This window comes from Piliocolobus tephrosceles, chromosome 4, assembly GCF_002776525.5.
Source record: "Piliocolobus tephrosceles isolate RC106 chromosome 4, ASM277652v3, whole genome shotgun sequence".
Lineage (NCBI taxonomy): Eukaryota > Metazoa > Chordata > Mammalia > Primates > Cercopithecidae > Piliocolobus > Piliocolobus tephrosceles.
In genome coordinates this window covers 105,928,550-105,950,238 of record NC_045437.1, presented here as the reverse complement: position 1 = coordinate 105,950,238, position 21,689 = coordinate 105,928,550, and the positions used below count along the sequence as shown (strand labels likewise).

Below are 21,689 nucleotides of genomic sequence, written 5' to 3'. Positions count from 1 at the left end.
CTCCACTTCATTGTGCTTATTTATACTTAGCCATATTTAGGATCTGACATGAATTCTGCAGCAGATCGTAAGTTGTACTGACATTTAGCACTAAAAAACACTTCCTGCTACAAGCAACTAAAACCACAGTGTATAAAGCATTAAGACCAGGTCACTACATATAATCAGAACAAGTTTCATAAAATCTCCTTTGAAATAACTAGTATTTATTTTCTCAATACAATGCCATGAATTAGTAGGTACTAAAATGAAAAAAAAAATTAATTCATCCAAAAGAGCATTAAATGAGTCTGAAAATCTTTTACTCTTGACCAAATTCACTGTCATGAATTGCTGTTTTACTATTATGCTTTACCATGACTTCATATGTAATTTCTTTGGAAAATGAGAATAGACAACACATGAAACAATCTAATTATAAGGCTGTAGTTTCTTACATTACTAAATTGTAGTACATTCCATGTGACTGTTGTTCATGATTATAATAAAACAAATTCTAACTAGAAGGCAAATTACTATCTACTTAGGTATTCACTTCAAGTAAGAGGAAAAATGAGTGTTTGTATAAACTATATAAACAACAAGCAGAGGACACGTTCACACAAAATACAGAAAACAACAAGAAAAGCTGTAAGTTTCATGAAAGAAAATGACTTCTGTATTGTAGCAAATACATCAGCTTTCCAGCATTCTATTAATAAAACCAAAAATTGCTTTAAAAATGTTCTCCTTACCTGTGTATACAGTTTTTACTCTCGAGATACAACATACCAGCAGCAGCGTCTAATGAAAATTTCACTAACTGTTTGAGTTTTAGTTCATCCTTCTTCCTTCTCAGAAAGGTGAGGAAATCACCTCCTAGAGGAATTGACAGATGAACAATGAGACAAAGTTACGATGAAAGTAACATTTATCATCTATTTGGATCTATTAGGAATATTTGACAGAGCAAAATGCATTACACATTTGGTCATGCTTTTTGCCCAATTTGTTTGAGGTGAGGATAACAGAAAACATGAAAAGAACACATCATATTAGAAAACAGACACCATAATCTCTTCTAGATACAGTTTAAGTACTTTAAGTGTTTCATACTGTACATTATCCAGGTCATAATAACACTCAAAAATCATACTTTTTCCTTTATCACTATTTTTACCAATTTGCTTCATTAATATCTATGGAATTTGATTTTCTCTAATACCACATGAAAACTATATTATTATGCGTCAAATATGAGTATGTAAAAAGTAAATTATATTGGATTAGCTATTAGATTCAGCAATTGCTTAAAAAATTAGACTATTAACACCAACATAACTGAAAGCAATGTCCAGAGAGAAAAAGAAAAATGCTATGATTCTGGCCTGATTTACTCACTGACCCAGATTGCATTTTTATGCATCAAATAAATTCCAGTGAAGTCTTAGAAAAACTTCTTAAACCTTTATGGTCCAAGACACACATAACATGAGCCAAGTAGTAATCTGAAGTTTACTAGTAGCTACATTTTTTTAAAGTTTTTTTAAAAATGTGCAAATTATTTTAATAATATAGTTTTCTTGAATCTAATATATCCAAAACATATATGAAAATTATAGTTGAGATATTTTACATTTTAAAATCACAATCTTTGAAATATGATATTTACATTTATGGTACATCTCAATTTAGATGTAAATTTCATCTGAAATAATTTGATCTATATTTAGATTTCATTACCTTTACAGCTGAAAAGTAGATTCACATACCCAAGATGTTCCAAACATGCTTAAAATTTTCCAATAACTGAATCAATATCAGTATTTTAATTTAAATCAATTAAAATTAAATGAAATTTAAAATTCAGTTTTTTAGAAGCACTAGTCACATTTTAAGCACTCAAGAGCCTCATATGGTCAGTGACTACCATACTGAATAATGCAACCATAAAACTTTGCATTCATTCTTAATATAACATTAAAAGCTTAGGCTTATTTTTCTTTTTAGTTACTTTATAGTTTGTTGCACTACTAAAAAAGAGTTCAAGTACATTAAAATACATGTTCTCCAAAAACAATCTTTCCCACTTTCTCTATTAGGCCCCCAGATATTAAGCCAGAATTTTAAAAGAGGAATTAGCATTTTATTTGACATTTCTAGACTATTTTGTTCTTTTACTTTTTTCATCAGGGATCTATGCTTTCTTAACTAGAAAAGTTATAGAGGTGAAGACTTAATGGCTTTTTCCTTAATGAGAATACCTAGAAAATAAACATCTGCCTAACTGTCCTTTAAATGTTCTCTTCTCTTCTAACCTTTTCTCTTATTCACAGTTTAAGTATTATACAAATTTAGGTGAGCCATTAACAAAATCAAATAAGCTATATGCTTTAAACATAAACTTAATGGTGTCAGACAATTTTTTTCTGTTATTTTTAAGTGAATACCAAATATATTCAACTACCAGGATGATGACTGAAATAGTTTCTATCAAGCTTTACTTAAAAATCAGAACAAAACCTGATTTCAATAGTGAAAATAAAATTCCACTAATTTATCAACTTTAATAGATACTAAAATGCTTATTAAAACAGACCTGAAATTAATATTTAGTTCAAGCTATTACTTGAACCAATATTCACATATTAATTATTTTGTTAGATATATGCACCTGTTTTAGAAAACGTGTACCCTTCTGGTTTTGAAACCACATAGTATTCTGTCTGAGCTATAGAATAACTTTTAAATGAAATAATCTTTTCTGCAATTTAATTTAAAAGCAGCATATGACATACATAACTGCAGTGCTGTTCTGTAGAATCCTGATACTTTTTTTCCAGTTAGCACTTTATCATTTGCCTCTTAAAAATGTACTTCTTTGTACTCCCAACCCACATTGGTTATTCCACAAATTATTTAACAAACTATTATTCAACCAATTACCAAACATTGTTTAACGCATACTATATTAATAAACAAATAAAAACACTACACTTAAATAGCATTAAATAATGAATGAAAAGTGATGTCCAGCAAATAAAGTACTATGAAGGTAGAGCTATATACAACTCTTTCCAAATACTGTAACACAGTAAAAATACAGAAGGGGTTTCTGATTGTTCTGTAGGTAATCCAACAATATTTCTGCCTTAGAACAATTTCTTGCTTAAAGTCATTAAATCTAGGAAAGGAAATTTTCAATTTATTTCCAATTTATAGTTATTTAAGCCACAAGCATAGTAATACATAGTAATATTTAAGCCACAGGCATAGTAATACAGTTCCACCATTCCACAAGCCTAGTCAGCTTCTTGCAGAAAACTAGAGGGAAGCAAGGACCTCAATAAAAATTAAATAATTATGAATCATTATTGAAAGCCCAAGCCTTCTGCATGTGCAAGTATTAAGATCCCTGAAGCAAGAAATAAACTCCCCAGGAGGCAGAATATGGGACTAAAGTTAGGATACCCAGAAAATAACTCAGATGGGGCCAGAGATATTCCCTTAACCACAATACTCGATTATTACCATTAAGTGATAAACTGAAGGCTGATAACAGATGACATAGTCTTTAGTGTTCACTGTGAAGTTATTTTAGAGGGCAGAGCCTGTCCCTTTCAACTTGTTCTTTTCTCATTTTCATTAAGTGCCAATATAAAAACCTCTCTTAGAATCTGTGATATATGCAATATTTATACATGTAGCACACAGGTATATATGCATATGGATACATATAGCATACGGTATCCTACCTGACCACTGCAATAAGGATCTTGGTTCTCAAAGTGGGCAAAAAAAGATAACTCACACCCCTTTTGTAATTCTGCTTATCAAGACTTTAATGTGGGTGTGCTGCACATTAAACCAAAATGGGATACATTATTTCCTAGAATTCTATAATAATGATAAATTTCTAAGACAATACTTACAATGTTTTTAATAGTCAGCTTATGGTTTACTGGGGGGATAGCATGACTTGTTGCAAAGACATGGACACTTAAGTCAGACTGACCTAGGTCTGATTAACCATGCGGCCTTGGATAGTTGTTTAATCTTTCTAAACTTCTAGAAAACAGATTTAATACCATTTATTTCTCAAGACAGCTTTGAAGACTAAAATGTATTTAAAGTATCAAGCATGTGCCTAGCACATAGTACACACAATAAACACTATTACTACTTATTATACTATTATACTGTATATTACATATTTATATACTGTTATAAATACGATTTACTATTTATACTATTACTATTATTGTTGCTGTTATTTTGTAAAAAACAAATGAGAAAGGGTTGTAGTAGGGACTCGGTGTTTGCTGTATAACATCTCTTTTCCCTGATTCATCCCCAATTTCCCTCATGGGACTGCCCCTCTACCATTTTGGAGGGCATTAACCTGACCCTCAAAAATAAGGGTGGTCCTAGACTGGCCTAGCCCAATTGATGAAATCTCTTCCCCAACTCAAGTGATTGGTTCAGGAATAGGCACAAATGTTAAGAAGATTAAATAACACTGAGAGGCAAAGATGCTTGAAGAGTGAAAGAAAATGTTTTGAGAGAAGCACCAAGAAAGAAGTACAACTAGACATAAACATGACATCACATAGTATCGGAAGACTGGCAGCCTTAGGATGAAAGCATCCTAAGATGCTTTCACAGAAAGCAGAAAAGAGTGAAGAAAAGATACTAGCCATTGGTGACATGCCTGAGCCATACTGCCTGTAGTGTGACTTCCCTCTAAATTTGTCAATTAACTGAATAAAGTCTATAGAGTTTTTTAATACATCTTCTGTACTAGCAATTTGAAGATATCTAATGGATAAGATGACATCTGTATCAGAAGGTCACTTTGAGGATTAAAAAGATAATATATATTAAATGTCTGAAACAAGTAGGGAAAACAATATACAGAGTGTTTATTATTGTTTGCAGCCAACCTTTAATGAGAGAATAGCTGGCTATTATTTTCAACAGCTGTTTCTCAAAGATTTCTTTTACTCTGTGCTATGAAAATTTGATCTTACCTGTTCTTTCAGTATTTATGGGGCTCAGAGGAACTGATCACACTAAACATAAACTCAGTGAGATTATTATGCAATAAGAATATTAATTTATAATTTGTAATTGGAGAAAAGGGATCATCAGGGCAATGCCACTAACGACTTTTTGTCATTGAATCACAGGATCTTACTTTATCCTCAATGAACTTCAGAGTTTATTCAATTAAAATATATCAGTTCCCCAGTGATGTATAAAATGTATAATTAATTACCCTTGTTTTTAGGAAACCAATTTGTTTCCCGAGAAGTTTGTTTGGTTTAGCTACTTTAAATTATTCGTTAAAAAAATAGGCTAGTAATCAAGGCAAATACTAAATCATAGAGAACTATTTTTGGAGCTCCATTTATGTCATTATTCAGAATTCTTATTTTTAAAATGTTTTGCTTTTTAACCAAAAATGATGAGAATTATGGCTGTTAGCCAGCCCATCAGAAATGAGCAGGGAAAATTGATATGACAAATAAAAACAATGAATGCTGATGTAAACTACACCCCATGAAACACAGAATAGATTTCATACACTAGGATATAAACCCAAGTAAGTTCCTGAAAAGAAGAGGACCAATACAAACACTAAAGCAGAGGATACTGGCTGCTATATATAGGGTCTATTTATAAGAGATGGGCTGCACAGAAAGGAAGATCAGCCGGGAGAGGGCTCTAGTTGCTGAGTGGGGTGATGAGGGCTTGTACCAAGAACAGACCATAGAAACAAACTAAAACATTAGGTCTGAAAAGACTCAGTAATAAGCTAGAATTGGGTCAGTTTGTGGGGAAAGATGAGGAAGATTAAATACTAAAAAACAGAAAATGACTCCAAAAACATACTGGCTTTCCTGATTCCTTTTCCTTCTTAAAAAAGTACTTCCTGAACAGCTTGCTACCCAAGTAACAGAATTCAGCTAGACCAAATGCAGAGCTGAATGTGTGGGTTTCCTAATTTGGTCTAATAAATAGCATCAATTTTTTCAGATGAGGTTCCTCGATGGTCATGTTCTGCTAACACTAGAATAGCACGAATCTTTTGCATTTTTCCTTGGCAGGTGATTTTTGAGAATATAACCCAATAGCAGTTATGGTAACAGTTCTGTAAAATAAAAGAGTACATTTCACTGTATTTTTAATTTGCCTGTTCAAGAAGCAACAGCTATACTCTTGCCAGACATGATGTAAACTGCCAGGAGAGATGCCATAGTCAACTTTGGCAAACACTCAGAATGTCTGCATTAGAAGGGACTTTGGAGATAATCTAATCCAGCCTCTGCATATTATAGATGAGGGAACTGAATTTATTTGACTTATATTTTTAAGGTGGTGATTTTAGCAATATTACTGAAATTCTAAGGCAGATGTCTGCAAATCATGATCTTGAGCCAAATCCAGCCTATTGCCTGATTCTATGAATAAAGTTTTATTGGAAAACAACCACACTAACTCCTTTACATATTGTCTATTGCTGCTTTCATGCTATAATGGCAGAGTTGTGATGGCCTGGAGCTGTGGGCCTGCCTGTATGGCCCACAAAACCTAAATATTTTACTATCTGGCGCTTTATCAAAAAAGTTTGTCAACCACTGTTCTAAGGTACAGATAGAGTAGTAACTCTTCTATGAAATGACTTGGACCAGAAGTGTTTCAGATTTTGGAATATTTGCATTACAGTGATTGGTCGAGCATTCCAAATGTGAAAATCTGAAATGCTCCAGTGAGCATTTCCTTTGAGAATCATGTTGGCTCTCAAAAAGATTTAGATTTTGAGGAGCATTTTGAATTTCAGATTTGGGATGCTAAACCTGTATTACTCCAGTATTCCATATAGCTAGCTGTAGTTTCTTTCACTGAAATGATGCTTATGATTGTTTTGTCTATTTTCAACCAATATTTTACTTTTCACTGTTTTTGTAGCACCAGAGTTCAATAGTACTGTTATTTCTTAATTCTCAAAAAGAAAAAAAAGCTGGAAAGGTGGATTTATCAACTAATTTTTTATGTCTGGAGGCTGATACACAAATTTACACACAAATACACATGCACATTGAGACCATAAGTCCTCTGCCACCCTCCCCATCCACAACCCACTGTTTGTCCCCAAGGCAAAGAAGTTCGACTGTCTCTCTCCCTACTTTGATGCTAAATTACTCACTTTTGTATTTTTGGCTTCTTATCCCTCTCAAAGTTGACTGTGTTATACAGTGTAAAAGCATGAATGAACAAAAAAGTAAAGTCAGATGTGTAAGATGTTGGCTCTAAACCCTCCAGGATACCCTTCAAACACTTACAATGGTATTTTTTTAAAACAAAAAGAAAAATCAATGGAATACACATTTTGATACCTATCTGCTACAGGAAAACCTGCAGAGAAAAAAAGAAGGCATCAATTCAAGCTTCCTTACATTTTTAAAAGAGATGTGAGATAAAATGACATCCACAAAGACATTCACATTTAATAAGAGTAAAATATTTACACATGTCAACAATATTTTCTGAAACTGAATGTATCATAACCTAGATATTTTAGGGATATTAAGGCCCCCAAAACAATGGTATCAGTGGATGTCATACAGTCTTATTATTTAAATAATTAAAAAGAGAAAATGTCATACAATCTTACTATTTAAATAAAAAATAATTAAAATTTCATATTTACGAGAATTTGTTGGTCATAGTCAGAATTTACATGACGTAAAGGCTTTGATCAGAAATACATTCACCAATTATAAAACTGCTATCAGATTACAAAAATATTACATTAAAATAATACTTGTAAAGAACGCATTGCAGCAAGAGTTGGGAATGTCTGTATTTTTAAAAAGGCTGAAAAAACAAGAATCTTCTTTCTCACTTTTTTTTTTTTTTTTTGGAGATGGAGTCTCGCTCTGTCACCCAGGGGGGAGTGCAGTGGCGCAATCTCGGCTCACTGCAAGCTCCGCCTCTTGGGTTCACGCCATTCTCCAGCCTCAGCCTCCTCAGTAACTGGGACTACAGGTCCCACCACGCCCGGCTAATTTTTTGTATTTTTAGCAGAGATGGGGTTTCACCGTGTTAGCCAGGATGCAGGATGGTCTCAATCTCCAGACCTCGTGATCCACCCTCCTCGACTTCCCAAAGTGCTGGGATTACAGGTGTGAGCCACCGCGCCTAGCTTCTTTCTCATTTTTTTTATTGTGGTAAAAACCACATAAATTTACAACATAAGTTTACTGTATTAACAATTTTTAAATGTACAGTACAATCTTGTTAACATATTGCATATTGTTATACAACACACCTCTAGAACTTTTGGTTTTACTTGACTGAAACTCTATACTCATTGAACAACAACTGTTTTCCCTTCCTTGCAACCCCCGGTAACTATCATTCTACTTTGTTTCTATAAGTTTGACTACTTCACTACTTCAGATATCCCACATAAGTGGAATTATGCAGTATTTGTCTTTCTGTGGCTGTTTTATTTCACTTAGCACAATGTTTTCAAGGTTTATCTATGTTGTAGCATTTGGTACAATTTTCTTCTTTAGGGCTGAATAATATTCCATTTTATGTATATACCCCATTTTCTTTATCCATTCATCTGTCCCTGTCTATTACACTGCCTTCACTTCTTGGCTGTTGTGAATCACGCTGAGATGAACACAAGTGTAAAAGTATCTTTTCAAAATCTTGTTTTCAATTCTTTTGAATATATATCCAGAAATGGGATGGCTAGATTATATGGTAGTTCCAGTTTTAATTTTTTGAGGAAGCTCCATACTGTTTGCCATTACAGTTGTACATTTTTACAATCACAACAATACACAGGATTCTGTTTTCTCCATATCCTCTTCAAAACTTTTTATCTTCTACTTTTTTTCTAGTGGTTATCCTAACAGAGGTAAAGTGATACCGTACTGTGGTTTTGATTGCATTGTCCTGATACTTAGTTATATAGAAAATATTTCAATTTGCTTATCTCTGTGTTTATCTTCCTTGGAGAAAATGTCAAAATAGGTCCTTTGCTCATTTTTTAATTGGGTTGTTTACTTTTTGTTGTTGAGCTGTTTTTCTTTTTACTCCTCGGATTTGGTAATTTCAAATGATATATCTTTGAGTTTACCGATTCTTTCCTATATTTAGTTAAGCCTGTTGTTGAATTCCACTACTAAATCTTCCTATTCAGTTATGGTATTCTTTCACTCCAGAACTTCTGCTTAATACTTTTTTATAGTTTCCCTCTTTGTATTCTCATTTTGTTCATTCATTTCTTTCCTGACTTTTTTATTTGTCTGTGTTCCCATGCAAAGCACTGAACTTCATATTGAATTGTCACGTAATTAATAAATCCCTGTTTCTTTGGGGGTTGGCCTACAAATTTTGCTCCTTTGATTGGGCCATGTTTCCCTGTTTCTTCATGTATCTAGTGATTTTTTGCTAAGTTTATGCATTTACAAAAACAGCCACCACTACAAATCTTTATGGATTGGCTTCATACAGAGGAATACATATACCATTTAGTCCAGCTAGATATTTGGGGAATCTCTGAACTCTTTGGGGGGATGTGACTTGAGATTGTACACCTAGAGAAGTTTGCGGTTGTCTTTTTTAAGAGCTTGTAATCTCTCACTCCATTTGCTGTCTGCTGTACTACCGCAGGTTCTGTGGCATTGCCACAGCAAGTCACTCTGCTCTTCTTGGTTCTCAGTGCCCCCAGTGATCCAAACAATGTTGGCTCCTCATTAGTGGCGAGTAGGCAACACAGATACCAGTCCTTCAGACAGACCTCCAAAAGCCAGAATACTGGATGCACACTCCACTCATCTTCTTCCCTCCTGAAGAAGAAACCACACGTTGGGTGTTTCCTCCCAAAGGCACCAAGCCAAGCCAGACTTTCTCTGCAGCACAGTAGGTCCTTTGGTACCACAGGAAGCCACTTCTACTCTTCCTTGTTTTCAGCGGACTCAGGCATCTAATCTATGCTTGTTTCATCAGTGTTTGGGTTCAGGTGAGACAGAAACCAGTTCTCTGGGGAGATCTCTGAAAAGTTGCAATATTGGCTAAACATTTCATTCTCTTCCTCAAACCCAGGAGAAATTGCAAGCTGAGAAATATGCTCCTGGCACTACGCTATGTTGGCTTGGTAAAGTCGAACTGCTTTTTAAACTCATTTCAAGACGGCTATTCCTGGCTTTGTACTTGCCTGGTGTACTGCAACTTCTTATTTGGCTTCTGGAGTTCTCATAAAGTATTTTAATCCATAATTGCTATTAAGTCAGTGTCTCAGTAGAGGATCAAGGATTAAGACTTTCTGCTCTGCCATCTTGCTGATTTTATCTTCTCCTTTCTCACTTTTGACTTACAAAATGTTGGCCAGTATGCTACAAGGTACTAGCACTTCATCATTTTCACATTTCTCACTGAGATGCTGCCCTCCTTAAAGTCAATGGTAAAAACTATTAGTCAGCCCTTTGTACTTCAGCATTTGTTTACAATGCTTCAAAAAATGCTAAAGGGGTAACAATTACATCTTAGTGGTATTTCACTTTTCACTATGTGTTTTCTGTACCAGGGTTCAACAATACTATTTTTAAAAAATTATCAGAGAGGAAGCTGGAAAGGTGGCTTCACCAATTTCTAAAAAATGTGATGAAGCTGATAAACACATTTATTAACAAATACATACATACAATGAGATCATAGATCTGCCACCTTCCCTATACACAGCCCACTGTCTGCAACTAAGGCAACAAACTCTCACTGTCTCCCTATTTCCATGCCAAAAACAAACTGCCATTTTCACTCTTCAGGGATCATATTATACACATTTTAAAATCACTCTTCAGAAGTCTAGGGTAGCTTACTGTAGAATCTCTCTTAACTTTGTGAGTCACTATCCTTAATATCTTTTTCTTTAGATGAACCACATGTCTCAATGCAGGTATCTTCATGTAACAGTTTTCTCTATAAGAGGCTGTTCTTTTTAAGGAGCTCTTGATAACTTCATCCACCTGGGGTTATATGAATTGTCTATAATTCCCCTTGAATGATACTGGCTGACTCAAGGGATAAGGTACTACCTAATAGGTAATCCAGAAATAAACCAATTAGCCCTTCATATAACTTATTCTTAATTTTATAAAAGGATTTATTTAGCCTAATGATTTATGCATATGGAAGGGCATTAATAAGCTCAGAGCAATACAACTTTGACTTCCTCAATTACTGGCTATGTTAGAAAAACAATACTTTTCATCTTTGTATCTTTGCAATTAGCAAATAATTCTCTTCCGTTTCTCACCTCAAACCCAATGCTCAACCACACCACATTTCTGGAATACTGTTCACCTAAAAATTTTTTGATGCTACTTAGATGATTCTATTTGTACCTAAGAGGGAGGAAAATGCCTACTTAAATATTTCTCATTACTGATTATCAGAAATGACATTCCATCTTTAAAAAATGATTAAATAATTTAGTACCTTAAATACAAAGACAGAGAAAACTACTGTGGAACCAAAAAGCAAACAAGAAAATTAGATTAGTAACTTACTGCCTGGTGCAAATGATAAGCCTAGGAGATATAACTGTTAAGTTCAGCCTAGGTTTTAAAAACAAAAGAATAAACAATGCAAATGGGAACCTACCAATTCAGAATCAAATGCTTTCTCTCTAGATCTGTGGCCATGACCTGTAATCCGTAATACTTTTAACTGTGATCTCAAGTGCAAATATTCCTGTGTGTATAAAACTGAAGAAATAGTAATAAAGAAAGATTTACTAAGGCCAATATATTCTTGTCTCCTACTATGTTTGATTTATAAATGCATATGAAAACCACTAAATTAATTCCATTACCTATTAATGGGTAATGAGCCAATTACTAAAAAACATTGCTATAATACTTTATAAAATTAGATTTTGAAATATTCAGGGATTGTCCCTGGGACAGAAATTCAGATAATAGTTACTATATTCTGTAAAATCATGAACATCCTTAAGAACGTGATAAAAAATTATAGATATTCTAATCAAATGCTTACACATACATACAACATGTTGCATGAAATTTTTGAGGTTGATTAATATTTAAAGTCCATACACTGAGGCAAAATAAACAAATAAATCCCCTCCCACTACTGAAACAAAAAACAAAAAAAAAAGTGCACCGAGGATTGGAAATCCTCTTTGGCCTTCAAGCCAGAATTTTACTTAGGGGTTCTGTCATCTACACTGATATGTGTTCTTTCTAAAACCAGAACAATATTAGTATGACTTCCAACTGTGCATATAGGGGAAGATATTTTATTAATGCTAGGAAAAAAATGAGGAAAAAGCTAAAATTATTATGTTTTACAATTCATTCACTCAGTAAATATGGTCTAATATTGCACCATACTTATGATGGAATAATAAATTCAGTCCACACTTCAGAGCACCAATCTGGAGTTACCAATGTCAAACAAGCCTTCAGTTGCTTCCCAGTATCTCCCACTTTCCAACACAGAGGAAGGTGTTTTCCCCACCCCTCCCAATGAACATTGCCCCTTGTGAAAGTTTTCTCTCCACCTTTACGGACAGTTTCTTCTCTCTACCTTTCGCCCCAGGTGGAGCAGTGGTTAGGACACTTCCATAATCAGCATTTTATAAAGTTGATTTTAACAGGATTTTTCTTTTCAACTAAGATAAAATAGGTCTGGTACAAATCTCTTTGTCTCAGTCTTGGAACATCACCACTAGAAAAAAATAAACAAGGAGAATTTACACAAATTCATCTTTAAATGTCTCCCATAATTCACTCAATCTGATATTCAACTATGTGGTATGGTTGTGGTAAGACTGAGGATCTCAAATATGGTCTGCAGATACACAAGAACAAATGAAAGTGAATGCAATGTCATATGTTCTCTTCTTTCCATCCAAGAGATCAGGTAAGAATTTTGGCAAAAGTATTTACCAGGTAGCTATATATTAAAACCCAATTACTAGTGATCTTCTCTCATGGACCTACTAAGTCATAAGGGGACCAACTCTGACAGTATTCAAAATATGAGAAAATAATGGAGACCTTCTATATAATGTTGGCAAATTTTTCAAGATAGAAACTCACACAGGGTTTACAGTCCTTTATATTTCCAATGTGTGACTACACCCATCATTTGAGTAACTTGGTCAATATTTACTAAATGTGTAACCAGTTTTTACAACAATTGTCTATTCCAAAGCAGTTTATCAACTTCTCATTGTATGGATGATGTGAAAGAGGGAGAGTCGGTAAACAGACCCAATCAGAGGCATATTCCTCTTTCTTGAGGTAAACTCAAGAGAAAAAAGAACATTAGCACAGCTGGCTCAGTTCTCCATATCTATCCAGGTTGACTGAGAAAGAAAAAGAAACTGGAATGTCTCCTAATTTTAAGACAGATGTAGAGATATCACCCAGAGAGGCAGCTACTTAAATAATGCAATATTAAATTAGGCACACAGATTTTAATCATCTCATCAGTGGAGAAAATATATTTCTGGCTAGTAATAAACTAAAAAACTACCTGATTCTCCACAGCATTATTTTAAGATTAACACTGCTGTGATAGTTTGTAGATTCCATGGACATATCCTTGAGCCTTTAACTGCTGTATATAGGGAGTACAGAGGGAATGTCACCAGTGGCATATGTGTCTTTCATTTTGCTCCTTTTGTATTCTTATACTGTAGGTGTTCTTCACACAGATGTTGCTGAACCATTATGAAGCACTCCTGGATACTTCTTGGGCCCACCCTTGGACTTTTACAGTCCTTGAGGATACTGGTGATTGCTGACACTAGTACTACTTGATATTAGTTTATTTCAAAAACTTTTTTGATCTGCAAGTTTACAATAATATTTTTGATCCATAATTTCCTCCTGTGTAAAGTGGAAATTATAATAATACTTAAGTACTATATAAGATGAAACAAATCAAATTATTTATGATTACAAAAAAACCTAATCAGATGGGTTTGAAAGTTCTTTATAATGCTCCTTTCTCAAATTTAAAAACATTTAAAAAAAATCAGTAATAATATTAATTGTGTGATATCCACTCCTTTTTCATTGTTCCTTAATATGGTTGGCTGTTATTGGTGAGACAAGTGATACACACAGTCGTTACTAGCTATGGAAAAAGGAAAGTCAACAGGGCAGGAAACAAGGAGTATTGCCCTGATGGATGGTATCCAATACAGGGTCTACTTCTGTTAGGTTTAACGACAGAGTTTACAAATGCAAATGCAATGCAATGCAAATGGACCATAACAAATTGATACAATGCTTTAAAATGAATGGTAACTGGGAAGAATTTTAAAAAGCTAAATTCCATAGTCTTCATTTTGTAGTAATTTCCATTAATAAGATATATTATTTTAAAAGATGATTCTGAATATAGAAATCATTGATATTTATTAACAATTATTTTACCTTAAGGTATTTTTTAAAGTCTTTTTGGTTAATTGTCCAGACCAAACTTGATTTAGCAGTTAATTCATATAATAAGGGAAAAATCAAGACTGATGTAAAAATCTAAGAAAACTTCATTACAGTTGCTCATGTACTCTAAATAGGATTTCTCTTGAAATAGCTCTTGATGACTCCTTACTGTCTGAAAGAGATTCACAAACATTTTTGCCCCACAGTGCCTCAACATTTTTCATTTTAGCTCTACTGTTAAAATTTAGCACTATGCAGTTTCATTATTGCTTTTAATAATATAGCTGATATTAAAGACAGTATATAAAAGGCAGATGAGGTAGCTGACATTTATGATGGTATATAAAAGGCAGACAAGTGTAAGAGACGTGAAGAAGATTGGCCTGATTCAGAGGCTCTCTGTGATAAATAACTTAGCTCTGCTTACCAGCTCTGGCCATAGGGCCTCAGGCTCATCATCATCCATAATGACGGCATGAAAATAACCACCTCACAGGGCTGAAGTGAAGATTCAAAAGTGATTAGCACAGTGTCTGAAATACATAAAGCTAAAAACTCAAGATATATTTGCTCTTACTGTTGCTGTTGTTACTATATGTTGTTATTGCTATTATAGGGAACTTAACCCAGACTTCCAGTTTGAAAACAACTTTACAGGCCAGGTGCAGTGGCTCACATCTGTAATCCCAACATTTTGGGAGGTCAAGGCAGGCGGATCGCATGAGCCCAGGAGTTCGAGACCAGCTTGGGCAACATAGCGAAATCCCATCTCTATAAAAAAATACAAAAATTAGGCAGCTGTGGTGGCATGCGCCTGTAGTCACAACTACTTGAGAGGCTGAGGTGGGAAGAATGGAGGATCACTTGAGCCAGGGAGGGAGAGGTTGTGGTGAGCCATGATTACACCACTGCACTCCAAGCCTGGTGACAGAGCAAGACCCTGTCTCAAAAAACAAAAAACCACTACAGTAGAATGCTATAAAAAAGTACATGAATCCACTAATTATCCAGTGGGCAAGGCAGTCATTCAGAATGACCACTAAGAGAAAATAGTAACAGGGTAAAATTTACTTCAATGAAAGCATACTAATAAAGTTTTCTTTTAGCCTAATATTAGTAATGTTGCTACGTAATAATTTCTGTCACTGTTTTGTTACATGACAGAAGATAACGTTGAATGTCTTGTTTCTAAATTTTACTGATTTCACTTTCTCCTTATATATAATTTGGTTTTTTTTTTTGATGATATAAATTCTTAGAAAGAATAGCCATAAAAATGCTTCACATAATATAAAAACGTAGGTGGGTGTTATAAAGCTCCAACTGGAAAAACACAGACTCATAAAAACTGAGATAATGTTAAAGAGTATGTGTTTCCTGAAGTAGCTTCTAATTGATTTTCTTTTCTGAAGATACATTATAAAAATAATTGGTGTTTATATACTTCATTATGATTATGGATATACATATCACTCCTATGTGGAGAATCCCAGATAATTATTTTTTAGAAGGGAAGAAACATTTCAAACTGAAAAAAGATAATATTCCTTATTACAAAATACATTTATAGCAAGCTCTATGATTAGCTTCCAACCATGATTAATTTAGGTATGTTTTTAAGCGGCAGACAGGTACATATTAAAAATGCTAAGCAAAAGCCATTCCAAAGATATTTCTAGCCAAGAAATCTAGAAAATAATATTCAAAAGTTATCTGCTTTCATATATTTGGTATTGATTTATAGATCAGTTTTACAACTAGATGTAATCAACATCCCATGCTTAGATAAAAATAGAAAAGTGGTAAACAATGGCATTAATGGAATAACTACATTTTTTACATTAATTTTTTTCTAAGTTGGAATCTTTGGAATTACTCTTTAAGAAAGAACAAGAAGAGAGAGAGGAGCGTAAACAAGAGATGAGAGAAGGGTTGAAGGATTTGCAAGGGGAAGTGTTTAGAGGGGACACAAGAAAAGTTAGAAAGCTAATATATATATACACACAGAATTTTGATACTTAAAAACTGATTTTATTAAATTAGCAATACCTGGTTTAGATATAACTTCAATTTGATATATTCCATACTGATATATAGAATACTATGAACAAGTCACCGATTCATTAGCATTTTTTTCTGTTTATATTTCCAAAGAATCATTTGCTTTTTAACCATGTTGTATGTTAATATTATGAATACTTAGCACAGCAAACTAACATTTACTCAGGTTTTCACATCACTTACTGCACAACACACTGTATCTGAAAAATGATTCATGCCAAGGTGTATGACCCAAACTCTGCTTTTGCAAAAGTGAGCAAAGCCTTGGTTCCAAAACATGCAACTCTTCAAGTTCTATGAAGATTCTAAATGGTACTTCGATGCTTTTATGAAATCAGGTTTCCTGATAACCCTCTTTAATTTATTTTGAGCTTTGCTCCAAGAGATAGCTGTAAAATTCGTTACTGTATTAACAGTACTGCAGAGTGGAACTCCAAGTATATGGAATTCCAGGCGTTAGGGCCAAGGACAGCTATGGGTCCAGGGAAAATTTAAATTAAATTTTGTAGTAACTATGAATGTGGTAGAGTTTATTGAATTTCTATCTTTGATTTACTTCTAAAGATGTTAGAAATTAATTTGAGACCCAACTCTAGCAATCCTGCATGATATTATGATGTGTCTTTTGATACAACAGCTCTACTCTGGTTTCACTATAACGTTGTGATTCAGAGAACTGGCACTAGATTCTGGCTAGATGTGAATTCTGACAAGTAGCAACTGAAAAGTGTGGAATCTCGGACAGCTAATTACTTAGTCTCTCTTTGCTTCAGTTTCCTTATTTGTAAACTGATGATAATATTTTAAAGAACTATGGTGATATCAAACAAGTTCCACATGTTAAGTGCTTAAACCAGTGTTTTGCACACAACATACTCTCTAGATATTATTTTGCCCTGCTAGCTTTTTATTTTTCCTTCACTATGATTTCTATTTTCTTTGCATTTTAGCCAACCTCAGGTTTCAAATATGCTTTTGAGTAAGACAAAATAAGTGTTTATAAAATGTGAAATAAAAAGTGTAAAATTTTTGGGTAATGATTCTTTTACTCAATATTTAAAGCTTCATCCAAGTAAACACAAATTAATACTTTTTTTATTATTAAGAGTGTAACAATTTGTTACTTCTCCTTCCTAAGTGTAGTGTAATACAGGTGACCCTTGAACAACTTCAGTTTGAACTGTGCAGGTACACTTATATGTGGATTTTTTTCAAAGGCCGACTTTTCATATAAGTGGGTTCTGCGGGCCCCACTGCAGGACCTGAGTATGCATGAATTTTGGAATATGTGGAAGGGGAGAGGGATTGATTTATGAAGGGACAAGTGTAATCATCATTTGGATATGAAAGTATCACATTCATAAAAGCTATGTGCTAAAGTTCACAAGTTCCTTAAATTCACAAACTCTTTACTATACACAGTTTTCCCCATTAGATATTTATATAATGGTGAGATATAAACAACACAAAATAAAGACATGCTAAGGTGCAGATACTGGCCCTTTAGCTAGGATCAATTATGGTATAAATGATTCACAGCCTAACACCAGTCTCAGAGCTCATCTTATCCTTAAATAAATTATGACGGACTATATGGCACAAGCCATGAGGATAGAGATAGTCATCAATGCTCCGACCACCAGCCTAATTCAAGGTGTTTGAGTCCTGCTGGAAGCTGAGATTGGACAGTGTAGCTCCTCAAGTATCTCAAATAATCAGATGTATCATGGATTTAGCAGAACATAAACTATTGTTTTGTAACTATCTTCCAATGTAACATAACCCAATAAAAGACATAGATCTATTAATTAAAACAACTAACTGTGTGCACTAGGTTGAATATTGTGCCCCCGAAATTCATGTCTACCTGGGACTTCAGAATATTACATTATTTGGGAATAAGATTTTTGCAGATGTAATTACTTATTATGCGGTCATATTAGGGTGGGCCCTTAAACCAATGATGTCTTTATAAAACAAAGAAAAGAGAGATTTGAATATAGAGACACAAAGACACACAGAGGGAAGAAGGCTATGTGACTGCAGACACAGAAACTGAATGATGTACATGCAAATTAAGAAACACCAAGGATTGCTGGGAATTGCCAGAAGCTAGGAAGAGGCAGGAATAAATTATTCCTCAGAGCTTTTGGCAGGAGCATGGCCCTGGTAACACCTTGATTTTGAACTTTCTAACTTCGAGAATTGTGGGAGAATAAATTTCTGTTGTTTTAAATCACATAGTTTGTGATATTCTGTTACTTCAGTCCTAGCAAATCTCATCTTCAAGCAGATTTCATTATAGACCTTATATTTCCTTTGAGTCTGATAGCTGGATGTGGAAAGAGAAACACAGCTTTAACTCACTAGCACTAAAAAACTGAATTAAAGGGAAACACGACATCCCTGGCCTACTGCTTTTTCTGGGATCACTTGATTAAGGCACATGATTTCATTTATTTTTTGTTGTAACAACAACAGAAAATACCGCACAATCTGAGTTTTCAAAGTCCTGGGAACAAATCCAGAGGAATTAATGACTCTGAAAAATATCAGGTTGGTGCAGAAGTAGTCGCGGTTGTTGCCAATAAAAGTTTTTATTGTTACTTTTCATGGCAACAACTGCGATTACTTCTGCACCAACCTAACACGTTAGATAAGACTATCTTTTGAAATACATGCCAACTCACATCATTTACAGTTTTCATTCACTAGCATAGAATAGAAAGAGGTTTATTTTCTTTTATGTTTTTAATTGCACTCAGGTAGCAAAGGAAAAATCAAGCCTGCTTGAAAGCAGAAATGTTATAAGGGTAAACAATTTTCTTAAAAGATCTAATTAGTTATATCTAAATTATTTATATCAAACAGTACAATGTATATAAAATCTTGGTCTTATTTACATGAGAAAAATGTGAACCTAAAATACCTTTCTGATTTATATTTCTGTATGAAGAATTAGGTTCATAACATAACTCACACTCAAATTAGATATCCACCAAGACCATTGTCCAAAAATGCCATATCACTAGCAAATATTCAGGAAGAAAAATTCCCTCATGAGGGCACAATTATATAAACATTGCCATGTAAAGTTTTTCACAGTTAAAGGCTTTTTTCCAGTTTCTCTACTCATTAATTTGTTGCTTAATAAGAATGTTAGTTAAAAATTTCTGGACATAAAATGTCCAGAATGTCAATTATATATGCTTTCTAAAATTATTTTGCATTATCAATGAAACATAGTAAAAATTCCCTGTGTCTTCTTCTCACATACTACTTTTTTGAATTGGAACAAGGAAAAAAAACCCAAAATTCTGTTAGCTTTTAAAAGATAAGACTGTATACTGTTATAGACTGATTTGTGGGAACACTATATCTTAAAAGGAATTGTCTGATTCCAGGATCTTTGTATATTTTCAAGCATAATAGGAACAATATATGAAAAAGATGATATATATACAGATAAAATTACAAGGCATTTATTTGTCACTATAAAATGGTTTCCTGAAGTGATGCAGGTTTCTATCACCAGTGATGTTATGTGGATATGATGTACCTACTGATACGATATAATGAGAAGGGCATTTTGCCTGTGTGGTATTTTTCCAAAATCCGTAAGGTCAGTCTAACTATGAAGAGAAAAAATTCAGACAAACTTCGATTAGCAAAACATTTTCATGGACAGCTAACTAATATTCTTCAAGACTGTCAAGATGATGAAAAACAAGGATAGACTGAGAAACTCTCATAGACTAGAGGAGACTGAGGAGATATGACAACTAAATGCAACATAATGCCTTCTATTGTAACCTGGAAGCAAAAGATGGCATTATAGAGAAACCAGTAAAATTTAATTATAGTATAATATTTGGCTTAAGAAATGCTTTTACTGATATTCTCATTAATAGAATATAGACATACATAAATTTGGAACATTCACAATTATAGAAAATACAATATAGAATTCATGGTATATATTATCCATAGCAAAGCTGCCATGATAGATAATATGTACCTGCTGGTTGAAAGATGGATGAATCATTTATTTTTTTAAAATGTCTATTTGCAGCAAAAGATACATGAAATAATGTTTGTATTATAAAATACTGCATTAATTATAATCAAACTATCTCTATTCCATTGCAAATAATCCTGAAATGTTTCTGAATTATGTTATTCGCATTTCTAAATTTGTCCTTTTTTCTAAATAATATAGAAAAGCCTTATCTATACTGTGACTTATTTTTAACAGTATAGATCTTCTCTACCTTCTTTTCTCAAGTATTGAGTCTAAATTATACCGACTAGAGTCAAGAGTTAAATTCTTTTTCTACAATTTAACAACAGGTCCACCTTGTAATTCACTTAACCACTCAATGCATATTTTTCCATCAGTAAAATGGCATACAGTAAGTGTTATATTATTATGGAGCTAATGTTATTATCTTGCTCATCACAGGGAACACCTAAATTTCATAGGTTTTTCTTTCATTAGTATTTCCAAAGTTGATTATCTTCTAAGGAAAGGTAGGTGTACAAATCACCAAACATGGTGATGTTTAAAATACTCCCTTTCAAAATATACTGTTCCCTCAAATCAGTCTGTAAGGGTATCATTCCCCAACATATTATACTGAACTGGATAGATCTTAAGTCTAAAAACATGTGGCATGTCTTATGTTCTTTCATTTGTATGACCAAGTGAAATATGTTTTTACCTCCTTTTTCTCTCAATGTTTTTAATAATATTTTCCCAGCTTTATTTAAAAGCTATTTCTGGACTTACAGGGACATATGGTTGCAGAGATGAAAAAAAAAATCAACCTTTATTATTAAAAAGGTTATCATGTAATAATTACCCCCAAAAAAGCACATAAATGGACTGCCAATGAGTTTGATTTACACTCAACAAGGAGAACAGGCAAATCTCAACTTTTAAGATCGCTACTGTAAAAACTGATAAAAGTACAATCTTAGAATTGTTCCATAGTCTAAACTTATGTGTGACTATAGATTATATAAAACAACTTCATTGTCCATTCAACACTAAGAATTACAAACCTATAACTTATGTGTGACTGTAGATTATATAAAACTTATATAAAAATATAAATTTACATGTGACTGTAGATTATATAAAAC

The 21,689-nt window shown here is 33.5% G+C and overlaps 1 protein-coding gene across 1 annotated transcript in view; it reads right to left on the bottom strand.

The window, feature by feature from the left end:
- The window catches only part of FER (FER tyrosine kinase), a 408,129-nt gene that overhangs the window by 66,439 nt on the left and 320,001 nt on the right, over positions 1–21,689 (bottom strand). Inside the window, exon 17 of the mRNA XM_023212257.2 lies at positions 735–858. Coding sequence (XP_023068025.1) covers positions 735–858 — 124 coding nt within the window. The remainder of the gene's footprint in view (positions 1–734; positions 859–21,689) is intronic.